The 25,015-nt window shown below is 39.0% G+C and overlaps 1 protein-coding gene across 2 annotated transcripts in view; it reads left to right on the top strand.

Moving 5' to 3' along the window:
- The window catches only part of c12.1 (spliceosome-associated protein CWC15), an 89,620-nt gene that overhangs the window by 50,571 nt on the left and 14,034 nt on the right, over positions 1 to 25,015 (top strand). For both annotated transcript variants that reach the window (XM_067151818.2, XM_067151817.2), the window contains exons 4-5: positions 4,702 to 4,870; positions 15,690 to 15,794. In XM_067151818.2, the coding sequence (XP_067007919.1) occupies positions 4,702 to 4,870; positions 15,690 to 15,794 (274 nt within the window). The remainder of the gene's footprint in view (positions 1 to 4,701; positions 4,871 to 15,689; positions 15,795 to 25,015) is intronic.

Here is a 25,015-nt window from a genome sequence, read left to right as displayed (position 1 = left end):
TATAGGAGACAGGAACCCACGCGACGCCCTGGGAAGCCCCGGGAAGCAACTTAAGTTTGGTATGCGGCCTCCAAATATTTTCTCATGGTGGTCGGCTTACTACGTAGTTATCAATCTAATTATTTGTTAACAGCATTAGACGTATCGTTGGCTTCATAAAATTCTGGAGATAATTTCCATCCTTCTATCATCCTGGAAAACCTTCAGATAGAGGAGATATCAGTCAATTCCCGTGATGTGGTGAACCTGACTGCTCCCGCTAAAAATTTTTGTTAGGCTGGCATGGCTCTCCCTAACAAATTCTTATCTCTTTTTCTCCCTTCCACATATTGTCTCACTCATGCATCGCCTAGGGAAATCACCTTCTGAGTTCCCGCGATCTATATGGCATCACTCCCTTCCAGTTGGCGTCATGTTGCGCAATATTATTTCTGCGTTAAATATCATTTGTTAATGACTGGACAGAATGGTACAATAAGGATTAATCTCAAAATATGCTTTCTCATTTAAGGTTGAATTTATACTGTAAATTATGCAGACTTTTTTTTTTAGAGCCCTTTTTATGTTCAAACTATTCATCCCCTCACACTTTAGGCTGTATAAGCCAGTGAAGCACTCGAATGGCTGGTTTTTTCTTCTCTAAAATCGCCACTGTGTGCCTCCTTTTTCTCATATCAATGGTTCATACACCTAAAACTTCCTTGATAAATGCTCTATACAGTGGTTGGGGTGAATTTCCTCGAGATTATTCCTTACAAACAACAGACACCTACTGGGATCTTTATATCATGATATGTATTCATCATTGTCATCATCATCATCATCATTTCCCTTTATCCAGCTGTAGCCGGGTAGGGGCAAATATGGTTCCTCTCCACTTTCTTCGGTCTTTACACCACTCCTTCTCCAACACTGTGTCCCAGTCCAGGTTTCTTTCTATAATACTGCGTTGGATTGTATCCTTCCATCTCAATCGTGGTCGTCCACGGCCTCTTCTTCCTTGGATTTGCATTTCCATCACCTTTTTTGGCATTCTTTCGTCGCTCATTCGCTTTATGTGCTCAAACCATTTTACTCTGCTCTTCTCTATTCTATCATTCATTTTTTCCACTCCAATTTCTTCCCGGATTTTTTCATTCCTTACTTTGTCTCTTCTACTCTTCTGTATCATACTCCTCAAGAACTTCATTTCAGCTGCCTGTATTCGATTCCCATGCTTCTTCGTCACTGTCCAAGTTTCTGCTCCGTAAGTTGCTATGGGTACGTAATACATCTTGTACATAGTTTCCTTTGCTTCCATTGGCACATCTTTGTCCCATAACATGTTTCTTACACTATGATAGAAACAACTTCCACCTTGAATCCTCTTATTAATCTCAGCATCCAGTCGAGCATTCTCCATTAATTCACTCCCCAGGTATTTGAACGTTTCCACTACTTCCAGGGGCTTGTCTGCAAGTCTAATTTGACCTTCCCCTTCCTTCTCCCCTCTAGTCATAACAAGAGTTTTACTCTTTTCCACACTTATTTTCAATCCACATTCTTTGATCATCCCATTCACCACATTCAACTGTTCTTGAACCTTCCCGTCGTCTTCTCCCCAAATCACAATATCATCTGCAAATAACATCATATTCATTTCTCTTCCTCCATATGCTGCTTTTGCTGTTCTCATGATGTCATCCATTACTATTGTAAACAGGATTGGTGATAGAACACTTCCCTGTCTCAGCCCACTAGTTATTTTGAACCAACTTGTCCTGCCAACTTGTGTATGCATGCAACTACAACATTCCTTGTACATTGCCATGATCATTTTTATTAATCTCTGTCCAATTCATTTTCGCACCAGACTGTCCCAAACTTTAGTCCTGGGGACACTGTCGTATGCCTTTTCAATATCAATGAACGTCATCACCATATCATTCCCATACTCCCATTGCTTTTCCATTAATTGTCTCATAATGAAAATGGGCTCTATTGTTGACCTTCCACTTCTGAAACCAAACTGATTTTCCTGTATCTCATTCACAACCCTCAACCTTATTCTACTGTCCAGTATCCTTTACATTATCTTAGCAACATGGGATATTAGAGTAATTCCCCTGTAGTTGTTCAAAACTTTCTTATCTCCTTTCTTGAAAATTGGAATGATTATTCCTTTTTGCCAATCCTCAGGGACCTCCTTATTCTCCCAGACTTTCCTGAGAACCCGATATGTCCACTGCAGTCCTACAGCTGCCTTTTATCATCTCCACTGAAATTTCATCTATTCCAGCAGTTTTTCCATTCTTCATCTTTCTTACTGCCATTTCAATTTCATTCATTGTAATTTCTTTATCCATATCTTCATCAACTAATTGCCTTTCCTGGTCGTCCATTGAATGACTGTCATCTGTTCTTATGTTCAGCAGCTTCTGAAGATATTCTCTCCATCTATTTCTTATTTCTTCTGGCTTTGTTAATATTATGCCACCTTCATCCTTCACAAATCTGGTGTTTACTTGATCTCTCTTTTTGTTTCTTAAGATACCATACAGTAATTTCTTGCTGCCCTGCATATCATCTCTCAATTTCTGTGTGAATAAGGCCCAGCTTTTCCTCTTTTCTTCCTCCACTACTTTCTTGGCCAAATTCTTTGCCTCCACATATTTTCTTCTACTTTCTTCAGTCTTAGATGTTTTTCATGCTTTTCATGCCATTTTCTTTTCCTTCACTTTAATCTTTACCCTATCATTCCACCAGTGTGTCTCTTGTGTCTTTCACATTTCCTGCTGTTCTACCACACACCTTTTCTGCACATCCAACCAGTGCTTCCTTAAATATTTTCCATTCACCTTCAACATTCCCCACCTCCGTCCTGGATACCAAGGGTATTATTTCCCTTTGAAATTCTTCTTGTATGCTTTTCTCCTTCAACTTCCATACTTTAATTCTTTTCTCTCTTCTTAATGGAGGTATTTCAATCTTTCCCACTTTGTTTTCCTATCAACTCTATGATCTCCACCAAAGGCTTCTTCAGGCATGGCTGTTCCATCTAAAAGGTTCTTCCGGTGTTCTTTCTCGATGATTGTATAATCAATCATGCTCTTTGTTCGTCTGTCTCCCCAGCCATACCTTGTAATCATCTGACTGTTGTTCTTCCTAAACCAGGTGTTTCCAACAATCATTTGATTCCTCATACAAAAATCCACCAACAACTTACCTTCTGGATTTACATTTCCATATCCAAAGGGCCCTACAACATCTTCCTTTCCTTGTCTTTCCATTCCAACTTGTGCATTTAGATCTTCCATCAGTAGCACTTCCTTATCTTCTATCTGTCTCTCCACTTCGTCTAAGAAGTCCTATGTTCATCTATGCAACCAGTTTGTGGGGCATACGACTGAAAGAGATCTTTCACGTCATTTTCTAACTGGAGTCTCATCATCATCATCATCATCATCATCATCATCCTATCGCTGACGTATTTTGTATATTCCACATATTCTTGGATTTCTTTTCTAAGTATGGTGGCCACTCCATTTTTTGCTTCAGGTCCTCTGCTGTAATACAGCCTGTATCGTTCTCTCAGAGGGATCTCCCCTCTACCCCTCTTCTTGGTCTCGCGCAGTCCAAGTATAGCTATATCTTTTTCTATCATGAAGTCAACCAGTTCTTCTGTCTTTCCTGTAAGTGTCAGTACATTTACTGTTGCAATCTTGATGTGGTTTGGTGCTGGTTGCCCATTTATCACAGTTCTCCCAGCACCTGAAGAGCTGCGCGTCGCTTTTAGCAGGAGACGCTCTAACCTTTTCCGAGGCACCATATCTGCTTTGTCCATATAGGCTATTGTTACGATGGGCTTGCCACACACAAAGGCATTTTATACCTACTGCCAGGTTCAAAATTAGGCCGCCCCTAACATGGAGACAGACGCCTTTCGTAGCCGCACCTCTGGAGTACAGACACTACGGGCTTTTCCCTTCCGTCATCTCCACCGTACCGAAGTCCACCTTCTCCGCCGTAGATGCCGTTGAGGTCTTCACTCGTAACCCTGAACTGGGACCCATACCACTCCCTGGGTAGGGCTGCCTCCGAAGAGGGCCCCTACTTGCTACCTTCATCATAATATGTATTGATTTTCTTTATTCTTTAAACAATTTTAAACCGGGCGAGTTGGCCGTGCGCGTGGAGGCGCACGGCTGTGAGCTTGCATCCGGGAGATAGTAGGTTCGAATCCCACTATCGGCAGCCCTGAAGATGGTTTTCCGTGGTTTCCCATTTTCACACCAGGCAAATGCTGGGGCTGTACCTTAATTAAAGGCCACGGCTGCTTCCTTCCAACTCCTAGGCCTTTCCTATCCCATCGTCGCCATAAGACCTATCTGTGTCGGTGCGACGTAAAGCCCCTAGCAAAAAAACAAAAAAAAAAAGAAGATTTTAAAAACTAAACTGCAGGAAAGGGACATGTGTTAGAATAGTGTTAAGTAAAGGATGTATGTAAAACATAAAGGTTGGAGAATGGATTGTAGCTAGTACAACATTCTAGACTTAAGTGTCAAGTTGAAGGGAGAGTTTTGCTAGGATAGTACAGCTAAATAAGGCATCACATGCAGGCAACCATTATATTTTAGTAAGTGATCTTTTTAAAGTAGTAATTCAAAGGTGACATTAGTGTACATCTTAGATTTTATGAATGTTTACTCTTTTGTTATGCAGCACTAGCAAGCGACCTAAATTGGATCAGGTCCCAGCTGCAAGTTTAGATGCTGATGATCCTTTGGATGAAGATGATTCTGATGATCAAGATAGCGATGATGACACAGCACAGCTTTTAGCAGAACTTCAGCGAATCAAGAAGGAACGTGCTGTTGAGCAAGCTAAAAGAGTGAGTACAATGTTTTTGTTGGTCTGGTTTGTTTCATATTCCGAGGAATAAATATATTTGGTGCTGAGTGAAAAGTCTGAATAGTATGTTTGTATAATATGAATGTTCTGGGAACTGATAAGCAAGAACATAAATTTGCCAATGTAAGGACCGTTTTCCCCAAATGAGTTTAAACTAGGTTTATTTTAATCTGGTTTAGGCCTTAGTTTAAACTAACATTTATTTCCCCATATTGGTTTAAACTTTGTTTCAAGTTTAAACTTGGTTCAAAGTTAAACCTTTTATATTCTAGGTTTAAACTGCCGTTTATATTCAACCTTCTTGACATTTTATTAACGTATCTGTGATTTTCTTAGTAAGGGTTAGTTTTGATTACCATTACTGCAGCACTTTAATAGAAAACGTACTAAAATTAGAATGTAGTATTAGCATTAGAATAATGGAAGAATTTATTGAAGTCTTTGGTTAAATAGGAAATAATTTTGATATTCAAGTGAGGTTAAGAAGTCGCATTCCAACAAAAGTCTACAATCTTGGAAATTTGGATGTAACAGAGTATTTTGATGGATTTATAATTCATAAGCGAACAGCAAGGATTGTCTAGTATCAAAGGAGGATTCATTTAAAATGTCAACTGCACAAAATAATGCTGGTTCGCTAGAAGTAATGATTCTGGTTGCTTTAAGATATTATGCTGCAGGCAATTTTTTCATTAACGACAGGGACCACAGACCTTAAATTGCAGTCTTTTTATAATATTATATAAAATACTTTTGGTGGTATAAATACTGTAATGTGAAGCATAACAATATTCGTACATAAGTGGTGTAATACGTCCGCTCTCCGTGCAGTGTCTGGTGGCTGTGATCGTTAAAGCGTTCGGTCATCGTCGTCCGAAGCTGTGATTAGACGGTTCGAATCCAGTTTGTCAAAAATATTTTTACCTTCAGAACGTTGGTCGTCACAATAGGAGAGGTGGTGGTATACAATTTCTAATCACTAGATTATATATTTATAGGATCAGAAAAATAATAAAATGTTTCATCGTAACTACTGCTAGCATACCAGCAATAGAAATATTATTGCTATAGGGAGAAGAGTAGTATGCGCACAGTACGACATACTGCGAACTTGGTTATGTTATAAATGAATATAGAATCAAGTAATACATCCTCAGTGGGTCTGTCTGCTGGATCCAAGGTTTGAGAGATTGATCCTGGCCGAGGGCGATGGATTTTAATAGGAGATAGATCCCGAGCATGCTTGGAATTTGTTTACTTGAAATTCACATAAATGTTGATTTTCTGAGAAAAGGAATACCGTATTGCTGAAAGACCAGGATTTTAATATTTCAACGTTCCCGTGTGTTCCGTAAGACAATACAGACATCAAAAGACACATATTAGGCCCACGGTACTTGTTTTATGGTAAAGCATGACAGAGAAAAATAAGAAATAAAAGTGTGTTCCAAGAAATTGCAGACAGCAATGGGTAAAATTATACGACACAACACTTCACACAAATGTAAACAATTTATTTATCAGTAAAGCTAATATCCTGCCAAATTTCTTCTTTATTCACTACGTACGATAGCATTAATTCGCCGCAAACAGCTGTTATTAATACAAAAATGTCGGTTATTGAATTACTTGGCTCTGGTTAGCTAATTCCAATCGACCATGCCTTCGACTATTCCTTCAGTGCAGCCAGCGCTAGCGCAAACTTGACATCATTAGTTTAAATAGGCGAGCTGTCGTTTAAACTAAACAAAGTGTCAGAAATTGAAGCCCCCCCCCCTGGAAGAAGGGTCTAAACCACATTTTTCAGCAAGTTGAGTTTTTTGCGGAATAAGGGTCTATATCATATGAGGCTATTGCATACGAACTATGATAGTCATAACTTTAACAGAAATAGGTCATTTGTCTGTTAAAAAACTTCTTTGCCTGGAAGAAGGGTCTATGCCACTCATTCAAGATGGATGCCAGTGTATTGAATGTTCCGTCCAACGAGTTAAAAAAACTTGAATAAAACCAGAAAAACCAGTTAAAAAACTTGAATAAAACCAGAAAAACTAAGATAAATATGGATAACTGGAAGGATAATGAACATGAAAGGAAACGAAATAGGGGTGAGGCTTACACAACAACGAAAGGCGTTATAAAAGAAGCAAAAACGAGGCCACAACAGGTGAGTGGAATAAGGGTCTATAATAAATAGGTTATGTTGTGCTAAGGAAGGTCCTTAGAATAAATTTGGTCATTATTACATAATGCATTATACAAACCATTCATTTAATTATCATTACGCTAAAATGATACAAACTGAGCTCGATAGCTGCAGTCGCTTAAGTGTGGCCAGTATCCAGTAATCTGGAGATAGTGGGTTCGAACCCCACTGTCGGCAGCCCTGAAGATGGTTTTCCGTGGTTTACCATTTTCACACCAGGAAAATGCTGGGGATGTACCTTCATTAAGGCCACGGCTGCTTCCCTCCCATTCTTAGGCATGTTTAGTCTATCCAGAGTTCTGACTTCAAAGACGCAAAATGTTGGTCAAAGACCCTAAATTCAAGGTTACTGAAGGAATGTGACTGAAGTTTTCTGAACTTGAGCCCACAACTGTGTTTATGCGAAGATGCCACAATTTGATTGCTCCTCGAGAAAGATATGCCTTAGTTAAAGGTGTCAAGAGCAGATGTAATCAGCCACTATTCCTGTCTCAAGAATTGCCACAACTCTACGGCTCAACACTGCGGATTAAGAAAGAAAAAAGAATGACCTGCTGAAGATATGTGACTATATGTCTCAAGAATTCAGAGGATTCTATAGTGATTTGAAGTGATTCATCTCGCAATAAGTAACACTGTATTAAACTGTGAAAATGTGGTTTAGACCCTTATTCCATGATTTCAAAATGAGAAAGTGCTTTTTTACTACATTAATAAGATTAATTTGTGATCATTCGGTTTTCAAGTGGTCTTTAAGCATTCTGATTTAATTCAAAATATGAATTTTTCATTTTCTAGTTATTCAGACGTTTTTTTTCTGTTTCCTGAACATTTTAGTTTTGTGGCATAGACCCTTATTCCGGGGGGACCTTCAATTGGTGGAGAAAATGAACGCAAGTTTAAACTAGGTTCTAAAGTTAAACTGGTTTAATTTATACCAGGTTTAACTCGATTTGGAGAAAATGGCCCTAAGAAAGGATGGGAACATATACAAGGTTGGGCTGAGTGGCTCACACGCCTTCTGAGCCCCAGTTGGCAAATTCAGTCCAGTGGTATTTGAAATATGCCAGCCTCATATTAGTAGATTTGCTGGTGTGTGTTAGAAGTCCTCCATCTCTGCGCCAATGCTCCGTCCTGGGTATCACTTGAAGGTCTGTGGGATGTTGAAGCATCTGGTCTCGGAAAGTAAATTAGAGCATTTACGAAATGTTGCCAACTATAGTACATCCATCTCACTGTGATTTGATGAAAGATACATATAAATTAAATTTCTTTCTATCTGATGTTACTTAGTGATAAACTCAGGAATTACTTTCCAACTTTCATTGGAAACAGTGTGTCGATTGAGTGTTGGCGCTGAACAGCGGCTGTCAACCTATTATAATACCAATATAAATGGTCTGTTTTGGACATTATAAATTTTCCACCTAACTCATTCCTGGTTGCCAGCGTTTCGCCCCCATGTGCTAAGTGTAGTTGGTACATAGCACATCCACCAAGATGCATGGCTAGTGCATACCATGGAGGCTACTGCTTAGGCTACCTGGAGCCACCGGCAGTGCCAATGCACTATGAGATGCCTGCTTGGCCATCAGATGATATTACTCATTCAGGACAAATATTTCAGGTTCCCAATGGGAATCAACATCTATACCATGTCGATCTGTGTCGACACGTGAGCGGAAAGAGTTAATGTTATCCTCTGGAAAGATTTGAACATCAGTAATTCTAAAATGACTTACAAAGTATTGAGATATAGTTGAATCTATTATGCATTTCACATTATCTAAGACATATACAAAAAGTTTAACTCTCCCTCAAAAGCATTACAGTAGTTGTCCGAAACCTTGGAGAACTTCCGGGACGATTTCGCTGAATTGGACGATAGCAGCTCTTTCCTTATTTCCTTCATACGGAAGAAGAATCGGCACTTAATGTAATGAAAACACTAATTTTCCCACAAGGTCATATCTGTGATCGCTGCTGCATCCAAAGTCTGTGGGTCGGACAACTATAGAGTCTCTGTTGTCCAAACATGCAAAAAGTATATCGCCGCATAAATTTTGTTCTTATTGCAATTTTTCTGAGACAATCTCTTCTACTTGCAATAGCAACCTAAACACACACGGTGAAGGATGTGTCAAGTATCGCAAGCCTTTCTTCTTGCCATAATCTTCAGTGAGGTTAAATTTTGCAGTGGAAGCTCAGGTGGCTCTTCACTACGAAGAGTGCGAGCACAGTCTAAGCTGTCAACATATTGGTCACTTTTTATTCCCATGTAGCCTTCTTACGAAATTGTACAAAACTCTAAAACATAAAACATATTTATGTGTAAATGTAAAAAGTCTGCAGTGTAAGGGTGATCATCACAACTAAGGGAACACAAAATACAGAAATGGCACTCAAAAGGATCTTGATTAAATTTTGCCCTCAGGACATACGCAAATCCTCTGCTTCACAAGTAGTCCGCCATTTCCAGAGTTCTTTTAAAGGTTACTCTTAATGATTCTAAAGTTCTTGAAGATGAAAATGTGTTTTTCTCAGATGTGATGCTTTCTAAAAATTCAAGCAATATTTTGTGTGACAGAGAACCTTTATAAAGCCATCTTATGGGCAATGTGGAGTTTAGGGCATTTGCAAGATTATTGATTTCTCGTATGAAAATTTCTGTGTGCTCACTATCACTGAATTCATTAGGCTTAATTTCTCTAAACAGCTTCATTTCGTTGGCTACACATTACTGAATAACTGAAAAGCTAACCTGGCGTTCTTCCTCTGAAATGAGGTTGGGTCTGTGTGAGAAGATGTCATCTTTGGACAACTTCGAAGACCAGCGAACTCAGGAGAAGAGTCAATTTGATATAACTGTCTATAAAAGTTGTAATTCACCTCTTTGCCTTTACACAGCAAAAGAACGTTATTGTGGAAATAATTACGTATGCACTTCAAAATATGCACGGAATCAGAAAATGCACACACTCGCCTTTGATGATCTGCAGAGTTTTCAATGAAGCATTTTATTTTGTCATTCTTCCATGAAATTTCCAAATTAATCCACGCCCTTTTATTATACTGACTTCCATCACACATAAAACTAATTACTTTCAACCCAGCTTGTTCCAATTGAATTATGACCTGAATTATTATTTTTGACAATAGCTCTCCAGGAGTTGCATTCTTGCTAGCATACACTACTACGGGCTGTATCTAGCTGTGCAACAAAGGGACAAACCTAAATACAAGCACGTGATTGGCAAGGACGTTCTTTTTGTCGTAGGGAGTTTCATCTCCTAAATCAACAAACCCGTCAGCTGTCAGTGTAGTTGTATTAAATCTGATGTCTTCTGTCAATTTTACTTCATCAAAAATCACTATTCCTAGTCAGTTGTTTTCATCTTGCTCGTTTAAATAAAAATCTGTAATTGCACTCACGGTATTTCCATTAACACCATAATTATATTTGAACCTCTCAAATGAGCTTCGGTAGGGAGAGGAAGTAACTCGTGCTTCAAACAATGTCTCTAACACTTAGAGGATTTGATTTTCAAAAGCAAACTATCTAATATAAATTCGTTAGAATAGTACATACCTTTGGGGCTGTCTTACATTTTTTTGAGCATTGTGTCCACAATCTTTTTTTTTTTTTAAGGAACTTAAGACTGTCTTCAGCTTCACTTGACACATTAACTTCATTTGCAATCTGCTCTAATTTAGCTCTGCATGCAGTTAATTTATTTTTGGTTCTAATTAAATTCCTTCCAAGGTTTTTAACTTGTCTCCTCAAATTTAGAATACTGTAGTTCTAGAAGCATCGTCACTATCAGCTACTTTACAGGGCAGACTGAGACCAGGTTCTTTTATTTTTACATTATCGTCACTATTAAGTAGAGGGAAAACTTAGTTCATTACATTCTAGACTACTACTGTTAATATTGTCACTGCCAACATGATCTTTGAGTAACTCTTGTTTTAATGGGGGTTTTCGAATTTTGAGGTGCTTGCTTAAATAGGACGGTAAGTTTGCAAAAATGTGAGGGACAGCTTTAAGCTCCACCTTATTCTCGGAATTTCAACTTTTTCTCCATTATTAATAAACGTGCCCACCTTTATAATAAGATCTTCCGAAATATGACACTCGCAAATCCTAGACTTAGGCATAAGCTGCATGTCTTTTCTTGGGATCGCTCTAGCTCCCTGAGAGAAATGCTCCTCATTTTCAGGTGGTGAAAAGGTGTAACCAGATCGACATCTCAGCACAAAGCACGACAGCATTTTCACGCTCACTATATTCCAAAATCTAGTTATTATACTCAAAAAATCACTCCTGCTACATGTAGAAACGCACGCACCCAGTATAAAAAGCGATCGTTGCGCTGCGGTGGCAAATCTCCGCACTGTAACCGCTAGTTTCTCCGTTGCTGTAATGGGAAGCGAGTCGAAGCGCTCTCACTTCTATTCGCTATGCTGAAAATGTCTGTTTTCTTCATGTTATGAAGCGAGCTTAAGTAGCCTCTTAATGTTTGGGATAGGCTATTTTCATTTGAAGAGCAGGGTGTTGCACATGGGTCGTCGTCCTTTATTTGTAGACAACTGAAAATGAATTGTGGTTATACTTCTGTTTTGTTTTTACATTACATGAAGAATGTAACATTTCTGTACATATGTAGCTAATTGCTCAACAAAATTTCTGTCAGTTTGTTTCATTTTCAGACTATAATAGAATAAATGGTGAATTTCATCTTGTATGGAATATATTTCAATGGCTAAAGTTAGCTTTAAAATTCCTTTAAAGTTCGGATTTCTAACCTTTTGCTGTCAAATACGGTAGGTCCAAGTGCGTCAACTGGGATGGCTTGGTGCTTTTCATTAGTCAGAGTTTCTAACAAACTCCATAACGAAATCTAGGTTATTCAAGCTCTATCTTTAGTGGTGTACAAGAAGAGCCCTCGGAAGATATTTCGCTCAGTTTTTTCTTTTGAAATATGCACCCGTGATTTCCTGCGATGTTGAACGGTCCTTCTCGGCCTGCCAAAACATCACAATGGAAAACCTGCACAAGTACTTGGTGGCACACTGCACATCACGATAACCATACTAATTGTATTACTTAATAGGGGTTTAAAGACAGATGTAGCTCTCTAGTTTTAAATGTACATAAGTTTTTTGTTAACCAATATTTTCAGACGGATTAAGTCGTGGTCGGTTCTCAGGATGATGAGAATGTGTGTACCACACTAAAATTCCAGATATGCTCCTGCCTGTCAACCAAACAGTGTAAACGTATAGGAATGTCGTCAGTTTATTTCTGCAGGAAAATCTGAGGTACATTTTCGAGGACAACTTATTCCTCCTCTAATTCTTCTAGAGTGCATGGGTTTGTTCGGCACACTTCTTTGGCTCAACCCCACAAAAATAGTCGCAAGAGATGAGGTCGTAACTTCTAGTAGGCCATTCATGTAGTCCTCGCCATCCTAGCCACCATCCTGCGAAGTGTTCATCCAGCCAGTCACCCAACGATTAAGGCAATATGAGGCGGTGCTCCGTTTTGCTGAAAAATATTAGCAAAATTGTCCCATTGTGATATCACTGGCCACACATATTCGTTCAGCATGCGGCTACACCGGTCTCTGTTCGTGGTGTCTTGTAATATGAATGGACCAATGATATGATGCGTGGTCATACCACACAAGACTGCCAATTTTGGTCGGCTTTGGAATTTTTCAGCTGCCATTCCTGCATTTGTTTCTGCCCAATAATGGCAGTTGTGTTGATTGAAGAACTCCCCAACGTGAAAAGCTGCTTCATCGCTCCAAATAATGTTTTTGAAGGCATCCGGCCAATCGTTATGTCATGACAGCATAATTTTCCCATATTCCATTCGCCTGTCACATTCCTACCAGCGATAACTCCTGAACATAACCGAGTTTTCAGGGTCTCCAGACCAGGTCATTCTTTTACACAACATACACTGTAGGCATTCCGATTCCACTCTCACGAGCTGCCTGGCGTGTTGATTTATCAGGACTGCAAATGAATATCTCCCTCACTGCCACTCCATTTTCAGGAGATCGCTCTTCCGAAGGTCGTCCTCTTTTTGGTTTATTGACCCAGTTGTGGATTAGCTTGGTGTGACAGTTCCTAATGATTTTGGCATGAGGGCCATGAACACTCCATCGCTGAACAAGGGCTACAGACCGCCACACTTCGAATCTGGGCGCACTTCCTGCCACAGAGGTGCCAACTATTACGGATTGTCCATAATTATTACGGATTTCACGTCACTATTACGGAATTATGGTCAATGGGGAAATAATTACGGAAAAGCTGACATTATCACGAAAAAATAAATGTCTACGGAAATAAAGAAAAGGAGGGAAAATGTTCAATTCTTTCAAGCCTTTCTTCTAAATCGTCCTTGTTTCAATTCTCGTAAGTTGGCAACGATACTTATCGTGACTTACTTTTGCTACCCGGAGCTTCGGTGTTGCTCTTCTCCATTATAAATCCTTTAGTAATGTTGCATTTGCTATGTTATGTGTACCTACAGTTATTTAAAGGTATGAACTTCATTAATATTTTCGTATTGAACTGAAAATGAAAAACGAAAATGAAAACCTACAACCTGTTTTCCAGTCATTGACCGGGTCAGGGATGTAATGAATGAAACATATATAGGCTGTTATTACAGTGGGGTTGCCACTCCCAAGGTGATTTATTAATGAGTGATAAATGCTATGAAATGATAATGGAGAGTGTTGCTGGAATGAAAGATGACAGGGAAAACCGGAGTACCCGGAGAAAAACCTGTCCCGCCTCCGCTTTGTCCAACACAAATCTCACATGGAGTCACCGGGATTTGAACCACGGTATCCAGCGGTGAGAGGCCGACGCACTGCCGTCTGAGCCACGGAGGCTTCGTATTGAACTGAGATAAACGATAAGATATCTATTAGGTTCAACCTTTTCAATACTAATTAGGTACGTGTTTATGTTACAAATACCTTTTATTCAACTTGGGGACTGGTTTCGACATATATAATGTCATCATCAGCCGTAAAATCACAAATATATAAGCAAAGATATAATCAGTAACTCTGTTATGGAGGGTAAGAGAAGTAGAGGTAGACCAAGACGACGATGGTTAGACTCGGTTTCTAACGATTTAAAGATAAGAGGTATAGAACTAAATGAGGCCACAACACTAGTTGCAAATCGAGGATTGTGGCGACGTTTAGTAAATTCTCAGAGGCTTGCAGCAAACAGGACATGTAAATTATTACTAACATTAATTTGTCAGCTACAGGCTGATTTATAGTCACATGGGGTTTGCGGGCAATGGACTGGCAGATTGAGCTGTGAAAGAAGCCGTATTTTTACAATCTAAACCGATGAACCTACCTACTGCGGGCATTTGTTCTCAGCTACTTGGAACCATCTTGGCATCCTGGGAATCACAGTGGCTAGTTATCCAAAATCCCAACAAGCTGAGAGCAATTAAGAAGACAACTGCCGTGTCTCCATCCTCTTTGTGGCCTTCACGGAGAGTGTGTTCATTTGGTGCGGAATTCACTGTGGCCCAGATCCTTGCAGAATGCGTTGATCTCTCTGGTCTAAGATGGAACCCCGGCCTGTAGGAAAAACTAAAACTCATAGAGGCCCACAACGGAAATACTCCTTTTTCTTTTCTTTTTTTAAAATTTAATTATTGGAAAATGCTTCAGATTATATTCCTAAAATTCCTTTCAAAAATGAAGTGTTTATGTAATGGGAACACTAATATAATTTATCTCATAAATATTGTAATCAGTGGCATGCAGTTCCTGTTACATCTTCATGTTTACTCCTACTTAATGTAGGATTACAAAAGTTTTACATAGGCATCTTTTTACAGTGCACCCCTTTTAACGAAAACCTGATGCGACTTTCTGAAATACTCATCTCATCATTCACTTTATGAGTAAGACTGGATTATTCAAGCGCACATAAATTTTTCTGTTACTCAGAAAGTTTGTTCCCTTTTGATATGTGTGTCCATTTTGGTTTAATTTTTTTTAACTTCATTTTCAAATTTGTTTGTTGAATAAGTGAAAATGAAAATCCGCAGCCTGTTTCCAGTCATTCAACCGGGTCAGGAATGGAATGAAGGAAGCCCCCGTCTAGCGGCGAGGATGGGAATTGTGCCCTCTGCCAAAGCCTGGGGCAATGATTGATGACTGACAGATGAAATGAAATTATATTGGAGACTGTTGCTAGAATGAAACATGACAGGGAAAACCCGGAGTACCCAGGGGAAAAGCTTTGTCCAGCACAAATCTCACATGGAGTGACCAGGATTTGAACAACGGATCCCAGCAGTGAGAGGGAAGCGTGCTGCCGCCTGAGCCACGGAGGCTCTTTGTTTATTGAATAAGTAGTTTTGTGTAACTTTCCTTTTAGTTTCCCCTTAATTTTTTCAGAGAGGATGATTGCCTAGTTGTACTTCTTTGTAAAACATAAATCACCACCACCATTTGTGAATTCTTTGCATGAAAATCTGTAATTGCTATGGATGTTGTACAGCTTTAACACCTCATTATAACATTTAATGTTACAGGAAACTGAAAAACGTCAGGAAGAAGAAAGAATTCGAATGGAGAATATTCTTAGTGGTAATCCCTTGCTCAATTATGCTGCTCAGGCTCCAAAAGGTGATCTCAAGGTATGTTTTATCTACAATACAAATACTATTATATTTGAATTTAATGTTATTCTTGGTTTGTTGTCTAAAACTGTTGATCTGTGAAAATTTTTCATTATAAAATTATAATACTGTACTCTCTTCTCATAAAAATTAGCTTCATTTTCACTGGAAAAATATTCAAAACCCCCTTTTTTAATTGTATTATTATTGTTATTATTGGAAAGTGCTTCAGGTTATCTATATATGGAAAGAGTTTACTAAAAACAGCTTTGGCAAATCCGTCTGTCTGTTCTACTCGACCGATTTGCTTCATTTTTGTTTTAATCTCTCCGGAATTGCTTGCCGGTGAATCATGAGACGTTGATAAAATCACTAAATGATCACTCCAATAATTGCAGGCGAAGGTTTATCCTAACCTGCAGTCCATTCTGTACTTAGCAGGTTGCTAAACGACGAATACTTTGATTAATATTCTGATACATGTGATTTTCATCCTTACTAAAGTCATTGCAGGCAGCCATGTTTGATTACTGCTGGTCAGACCAGAGAGTATACACTTCTTCTGATCACAGAAGAATACTATTCCCTGTTAGATACTCTTTGACTCTAACCATTCCCAGCTTCTGAACATATTCAACAGATGGCAGAGTGTTCCTAGTAACTTACATGCTGCTAAGAGAAAGTCTATGTACAAACAGACCCCATCATGACATACGCCTTAGACATTATCTGGGAACACCTTTCAAAGGAAAACCTAGCTACATTAGAAAGAGTGAAAGCCATGTTTCTTAAAGTTCTCTGCCTGGCAATAAACGCTCCTTCGAGACTAGTCTATGACCTCACAAGACAACCGTTCTATGTATGACTGAAATTAAAAATAGCATTGCCTTCTATGACATAATAACAAGCTTTAGATCAAGCAAATTCATGGATAGATTTATTTACTTAACAGACGGCATGATAGTGTCAGAATGGATGAATTCTGACTACGAACTGCGGCATACCATAACACTTCTTATTAAATGTTCATAAGTAAGCCTCCGTGGCTCAGACAGCAGCATGTCGGCCTCTCACCGCTGGATACCGTGGTTCAAATCCCGGTCACTCCATGTGAAATTTGTGCTGGACAAAGCAGAGGTGGGACAGGTTTTTCTCCGGGTACTCCGGTTTTCCCTGTCTTGTTTCATTCCAGCAACACTCTCCATTCTCATTTCATAGCATCTATCAAAGCAATATGGCAAAGCAATATGATTACGACAGGCGTATCAAGACGAGTTATCTGACGTGTTTATAACGAATGCTGCGGAGCATCGCGGGTCCTGTAATATTGCTAAAATTCCTTTCAAAAATCAAGGGTTTGTGTAATGGGAACAGTAATATAATTTATCTCATAAATATTGTAATCTTTGGCATGCAGTGCCTTTCACATCTTCATATTTACTCCTACTTAATGTAGGATTACAATTGTTTAAATAGACATCTTTTTGCAGTGCACCCCTTTTAACGACAACTTGATGTGGCTTTCTGGAAGACATTAATCTAGTCGAAAGTGCTGCGAAAGAAATAATCGGAATCCCAAATGGCAGCCCAGGTTCTATACTGTATTCATCTAGAGCAGTACATGGTTTGTGTGTAATGAAGGCTTCATAGGAAGTGTTTCATCACCTCAGTTGCAGTCCCAATATGCTTTTACAACTTTCCAAAAATTTCTGAGGAGAAATTCACAACAGTTTAAGACGTAACCTAGTAATTGATGAAAAACTCGACATAAAAAAACTGTGTGATAGTAATTTGAAACATGGAAAAGCCTACCCCATCGTGACAAATGTGTACATTTATCCGTTATTATAATACCGTCGTTAGGTGGTGCAATAAAGAGGAGAGTGTTAAATCTAGGTGACGTTCATGTGAATGACTTATGCTATGTAGTTTATTATTATCGTATCAGAAATATCATTTACACAGTTCAATTATGCTTACTATACCACATAACAAACTATAACACAGATAAAAATCAAAGCACTTCACAGCAATCTCGACCAGAACCCAGCAACATCAAGTGCATTCTGTGTTGCATGGTGCTGGAAGATGGACACAATGAACACTGGAGCATGTAGTGACATACTCTAAAGAAATAGTATTGATTGAAGATTAATTTATGTACGTAGGTCTATTTCGTATTTGTACAATATTGTGACAGAAGTTGCATGCAAATTTTACACAATCAAAGTGCATTTTATTCAGGTGTGACTTCAGTGGAGTATACAGTACACTCTCTGATGTACCTGCAGATTAAATCCTTTTTAGAAATGGATTGTTTTGGACTGAAATAGCTGAGTGAATGGCAATGTGGTGATCTGTTCAATGGTCTGCACATTCTTCATCTTCTGATGCATCAGCTCAGATATTTCACTTTCACTGTCACTTGAACTTTCAGGTCGTTTCACTAAGTCAGCAATGTCGTCAGTAGTCCATGGCTACAAGTTGCTCCATTGGGGAGACGTTTAAGAGTTTTCTGCAGTCTGGGACCAGCAATTCCTTATTGTTGTAGCTGAAAGTTCTCTCCAAACAACTGGATGTACAATACAGCAACGACAAACTCACTATAGAATCCCTATTGGTTTTTTGGTTGGTTTTTTCTTTCACTTGATACCATCTATAATATGCTCTAAAACTTTTCTTTATTCCCACAACCAAATATTGAAGATAATTAGTGTATTGAGGAGGAAGAAATCCCCCCCCGATGTTGCTTATCTCAGCTGGAATTTTGTAACATGACACAAGAATGATTAACAGATTGCAATTCTTCTTTCTCATGTCGTTGAAATCTTTGATCCATTTGTCCAATTCGACAGCGATCATCATTGCCTTTCTATTGTTTCTATATTCAACATAAACCTATGAGTTAAAAAAAAAAAATGAAAACACCAAGGTTTAGCAAAGGTACCGAACTTATGTCACTTTTCTTTTATCATTCATGTTGGCATTGGTACGAAATACAACAGTTAACTCTATTTTTGGATTTCTTGCAGCCCGTTACAGAAGCATTTGATATTGTTTTATCAGGATCCATATGATAAAATATCTTTTTTATCTATATTGCATACCTGCCAAGTATTCCTGTTTTTCCATAAAATGTACGGATTTTGCCTGTGTTTTACGGTTGTACGGACGAATGTTATTGTGTGGATTTTGAATATTCACATTTGTTTTTGCTTTCTGCAGTCAAATTAATTTTGTTTGACTTTCTATATTAACTAGTAATGCAAGATGCAGTGTTTGAAATTCGACCGATAAATGTATCGATAATCACATTATCGATTATCACCTGTTCAACCTCAACTGCTACTTCATTCACCGAGATGTTCCCAAACAAGTAGTAGGCTGTGATTTTGAAGAAAAGAAATCAGTGAAAAGTAGCAGGCTGTGAATTTATATGTAACAACTTTAGTAACTGTGTCGTGCTTCGTAGCATCTGAAAGGCTTTGTTTGTGTGTGGGTGTGAGTAACTTTGGCGATAGTTCTGAAACTCGTGGAAATGTGTGACAAATTTGTAAGCGATTTAGTATTTTTAGTGGTGTTTGTAATGAGTTCAGCTAAGAAACTATATTATCAATCTTTTAGGGAGACATATTCTGCTGAATTTCCTTGTTTTATACGATCACGGAAAGGCGAAACATTCACATTCTGTTATGTGCTCGTGTGCTATAAACATTTCTCACGGAGAAAGAAAAGAATTAGTAAATCACATTAAATCTGTTAAACATGTCTCCAATACAAAATTTAAGGATGGCAGTCAGAAAATAAATTTGGTTTTCACCTCTTCTGGAGCCGATCCTGATATAGTAAGAGTGGAATGCTTGTTCACTTAATTTTTAATTGAACATAATATCCTGTTAGCTGCTGCCAATCATGCTGGTGCTCTGTTTAGAAAAATGTTTCCAGGTTCAGAAATTGCAAAAATATATGGTTCTTGTCATACAAAACCCACACACGTTTTGAAAGAAATGGCTACGGATTCAAGAAGTGAACTCGTTGCTTACGTGCAACATGAATCATTTTCTCTAGCTACGGATGGGAGCAGTAATTGTGATGCTAAGCTTTACCCTATTGTCGTCGCTTGTTTTGTGGCAAAGCAGGAAAAGATAGCTCAGTGTTGTCTGTTCCAGCCTGTGTGGATGATTCAATGGGATATAATATTGGTAGGTAATTTCACAGTTAGTGTGTTACAAAATACCAATTCAAAATTGTGTAGTGTTCTGTTCCGACAATGCTCCAGTCATGATTGGAAAGAGGAATGGAGTTGCTGCTGTTTTAAGGGAAGGACAGACATCTGTCTTCGTACTGGGTTGATCATGCCATTTGATTAATTTGGCTGCCGAGAAAGGTGCAAGCAGTTTCGCTGTTAAAGTCGATGAACTATTAGTCGACATCTTCTGTTATGTAGAAAAGAGTCGTAAGAGGAAGGAACGCTTTAAGGAATTGCAAGAGCTTCACAACAAGGAAATGAAGAAGATACTGAAACATGTTTGCAAAAAGATGGCTATCGTTAGGAAGGTGTCTGCAGAGGCTGTTAGAGCAATGGGATCCACTACTTAATTTCCTTAAAGATGAAGAGGTTGTTAATGCTCAGTGAGCATCTACTAATAGCTTAACATAATTTACGATCCCAAAAGCTTAGCCTGGTAGTTCCAAAGACCATGAAAAGAAGAAAGCTACTGAGTCATCAGAATTGGCCACTCCCAAAAGATTTGCATGTGTCTCAAAATCTGACACGCCTGTGTTAACCTTATACATACATACATACATACATACATACATACATACATACATTATCATTATAGACCGCTATGCCTTTCAGCGTTCAGTCTGCAAGCCTCTGTGAATTTACTAAATGTCCCCACAATCCTCTATTTGCGAATAGTGTTAAGGCCTCATTTAGTTCCATACCTCTTATCTTTAAATCATTAGAAACAGAGTGTAACCATCATCGTCTTGGTCCCCCTCTACTTCTCTCACCCTACATAAGAGTCCATTATTCTCCTAGGTAACCTATCCTCATCCATTCGCCTCACATGAAGCTGGTTTATGCATACAGCTTCGTCCAACAAGTTAATTCCTAAATTAGCCTTCATCTCCTCATTCTGGGTATCCTCCTGCCATTGTTCCCACTCGTTTGTACCAGCAATCATTCTCGCTACTTTCATGTCTGTTACTTCTAACTTATGAGTAATAAATCCTGAGTCCGCCCAGCTGTCGCTCCCATAAAGCAAAGTTGGTCTGAAAACAGACGGATGTAAACATAGTTTCGTCCCAGAGCTGACTTCCTTCTTGCAGAATACTGTTCATCGCAACTGCGAACTCGCTGCATTAGCTTTGACACCTTGATTCAATCTTACTATATTACCATCCTGGGAGAACACACAACCTAAATACTTGAAATTATCGACCTGTTTCAGCTTTCTATCACCAATCTGACATTCAAATCTGTTGAATTTCTTACCTACAGCCATCAATTTAGTCTTCAAAAGGCTAATTTTCATACCATACTCATTGCACCTATTTTCAAGTTTCAAGGTATTAGCCTGCAGGCTTTCGGCACAATCTGCCATTGAGACCAAGTCGTCGGCATAGGCCAGACTGCTTACTACATTTCCACCTAACTGAATCCCTCCCTGCCACTTTATACCTTTCAGCAGATGGTCCATGAAAACTAAGAACAGCAAAGGTGAAAGATTACAGCCCTGTCTAACCCCTGTAAGTACCCTGAATCAAGAACTCGTTCTACCATCAATTCTCACTGAAGCCCAATTGTCAACATAAATGCCTGTGATTGATTTTAATAATCTACCTTTAATTCCATAGTCCCCCAGTATGGCGAACATCTTTTCCCTCGGTACCCTGTCATATGCTTTCTCTAGATCTACGAAACCTAAACACAGCTGTCTATTTCTCTCGTAACTTTTTTCAATTACCTGGCGCATACTGAATATCTGATCCTGACAGCCCCTCTGTGGTCTGAAACCACACTGGTTTCCATCCAACTTCTTCTCAACCACTGATCGCACCCTCCCCTCCAAGATGCCAGTGAATACTTTGCCTGGTATACTTGTGATGTTTGGGACATCACGGCATATATTAAATTATTGAACTGTATAATTAATTGATAAGATGTATATATTTAATCACTGGTAGGTTTTTTAAATTAATATGTATCAATATATTGGGTTTTAATCATCCATTTCACATCATTTCATTTCTTTGTATCGCGGGTATAACGTATTCTGAATGAACAACTTATTGTGTAAAGTATTTCAACATCATTCGTATTAATAGCTTGCAGTAAATTTTCCAATAGCCGTAGTGAGGCGACCAAAGTCAGCAGGCTAATTTCAGCCCATTACCAGGAAATGCACGTCATCAAGCTTACGAGAGTCCTTACCCTCTCCACCTTCTGAAGAGACAGTTGAAACCGTATGAATGCCTACTTTTCGAAGTTCGCTACCTGACGCTTCATTTCCGCAGGAAAGTTCAGCCTATGTGAATGGACGTAATGAAGCAAGATGATGGATTCACAGCAATACATAGGAGAAGGGATGAGACCTCGAATCTTACTGGACCATGTGATATGGTTGATGGAGGGAGATTTTGACGGCTATATACTCAACGACAAGAGCTGGAGAGGACATTCAGATTCAGATTGCCACTCGTACTCGTACTCTTGGAGGACACCCTTACGACGATTCTACGTCTGCACATCGGAGAAGATTTTAACGAAGTTCACTTCGCATCTGAGTAGTATACTACTCAAAAGTTACTCTCATTGGGACCTGTTATCTCAATGACGAGTAAAGTCAACGGGAAACCAGTTTTGACTAGTATAGGGCAGGAGAGCTTTTGTTATGAATTTAGTTACGCTACTGTTCCGTAATACGGAAGAATACAAGTGTATTTTCTCTATTAACATAGCCCATGGTGGCTTTGCTTTTAAAATTAGGACTCATTACGACTTTATGTAAGGAGTACAGTAGGAAGTGTTAAAGGCAGGAAAGTCATAGTACAGCTAGTGTACTATCCACAAAGCAGAAGTAGGACTGGAATCCACAAGACATGACGCTGCCTGTACGAGAGATCCATCAATCATCAGCTTCTACATAAGAGTCTACAAATGGTGAGGTAATGGCATAAATTACTGCAAGTCTTGGCGCAACAGTTCATTTTCTTAGAGTTTATTTCATTCAATTTTGTTTTTTCCCGTAAATTCAGATTTCGTTAATATGCCGTTACGTCACATTTTTCATCCTAATAAATAGCTGTTTTAATTCGTATTTTCCGAAATTATTATTAATGATTCTTAACTTCCAAGGTAGTGTACTTAATGGTTTTTTCAGTCACCCCACCCCTGGGAGTTTTATGAGTCTCTTACGTATTATTATTATCAAGTATCGTTTTCAAGCCATAAGCTTGAAGGCTGGCATCCATAGATTAGTGTTTATGGAGAAACAATGAGATATCATTTATTTATATTAATATTAAGGTGACCTGCCACGTCATAATTTCGTCACACATCTGTGGGCAGAGTGGGTACGTCACATACTAATCAATGAGATACCTCGATAGTTGTTGCAATCCTTCCTGTTCCCTTGCTTATTAGATAGGTGCAGTTACTGCTTTTGTCCAATCTGAAGGTACCTTACAAACACTCCATGCTAATCTTACTACTCTATGAAGCCATTTCATCCCTGCCTTCCCACTATACTTCACCATTTCAGGTCTAATTTAATCTATTCCTGATGCTTTATGACTGGAGTTTATTTGCCATCCTTTCCACTTCCTCAAGCGTAATTTGACCATCATTTTCCTCCTCCCCACGTGAATTACCCAAAACACTGTTCATTTCCTTTTTCCCTCCCTTCCTAAGATTCTTTTTACTGTCCAGAAAGGTTTCCCTGCTGCTTGACCTAGATTTTCCAGATTATTACCAAAATCGTCCCAAGACTTCTTTTTGGACTCAACAACTATTTGTTTCGTTCTTTTTCTTTCATCTGTGTATAATTCCCTGTCTGCATCAGTCCTTGTTTTGGGCCATTTCTGATAAGCCTTCTTTTTACGTTTACAAGCTGCTCTGGCTGCTTCATTCCACCAAGATGTTCACTTTTTCCCATGTTTACACACAGTTGTTCCTATGCATTCCCTTGCTGTTTCTACTACAGCATCCCTGTATGCCACCCATTCACTTTCTATATCCTGAACCTGCATACTGTCTACTGTTCGAAACTTCTCACTAATCATATCCATGTACTTCTGTCTAATTTCCTCGTCCTGGAGATTTTCTACCCTTATTCGTTTGCAGACAGATTTCACTTTCTCTACCCTAGGCCTAGAGATACTTAGTTCACTACAGATCAGATAGTGGTCTGTATCATCGAAAAATCCCCAGAAAACTTGTACATTCCTAACAGACTTCCTGAATTCGAAGTCGGTTAAGATATAGTCTATTATGGATCTGGTACCCCTAGCCTCCCATGTGTAGCGGTGAATAGCCTTATGCTTGAAATATGTATTTGTAACTGCTAAACCCATACTAGCACAGAAGTCCAGCAAACTCTTCCCATTAGCTTCCATATCTTCCCCAGATTTACCAATCACCCTTTCTTATCCCTCAGTTCTATTTCCAACTCTCACATTGAAATCACCCATTAGCACTATCCTATCCTTACTCTTGACCCCGACTACAATGTCACACAATACTTCATAAAACTTGTCAACTCCGTCCTCATCTGCACCCTCACATGGTGAATACACGGACACAATTCTTATCCTAATTCCTCCAACTGCCAAATCTACCCACATCATTCGCTCATTTTCGTGCCTAACAGAAACTATGTTGTGTGCAGTGGTATTCCTGATAAAGAGCCCTACCCCATACTCTGCCCTTCCCTTTTTAACACCCGTCAAGTACACTTTATAATCTCCTATCTCTTCCTCCTTATCTCTCCTTACCCGAATATCACTTACTCCTAGCACATCCAGATGCATCCTCTTTGCTGATTCAGCCAGCTCTACTTTCTTTCTTCCATGTGTGTGAGTCAACAGTCCATAGACTGGTTTGATGCAGCTCTCCATGCCACCCTATCATGTGCTTAACTTTTTATTTTTACGTAACTATTGCATCCTACATCTGCTCTAATCTGCTTGTCATATTCATACCTTGGTCTACCCCTACCGTTCTTACCACC

Source organism: Anabrus simplex, chromosome 7 (genome assembly GCF_040414725.1).
Source record: "Anabrus simplex isolate iqAnaSimp1 chromosome 7, ASM4041472v1, whole genome shotgun sequence".
In the NCBI taxonomy this organism is placed as follows: domain Eukaryota; kingdom Metazoa; phylum Arthropoda; class Insecta; order Orthoptera; family Tettigoniidae; genus Anabrus; species Anabrus simplex.
The sequence above is the reverse complement of the archived record's forward strand: the minus strand, read 5'-3'. Positions and strand labels throughout refer to the sequence as shown.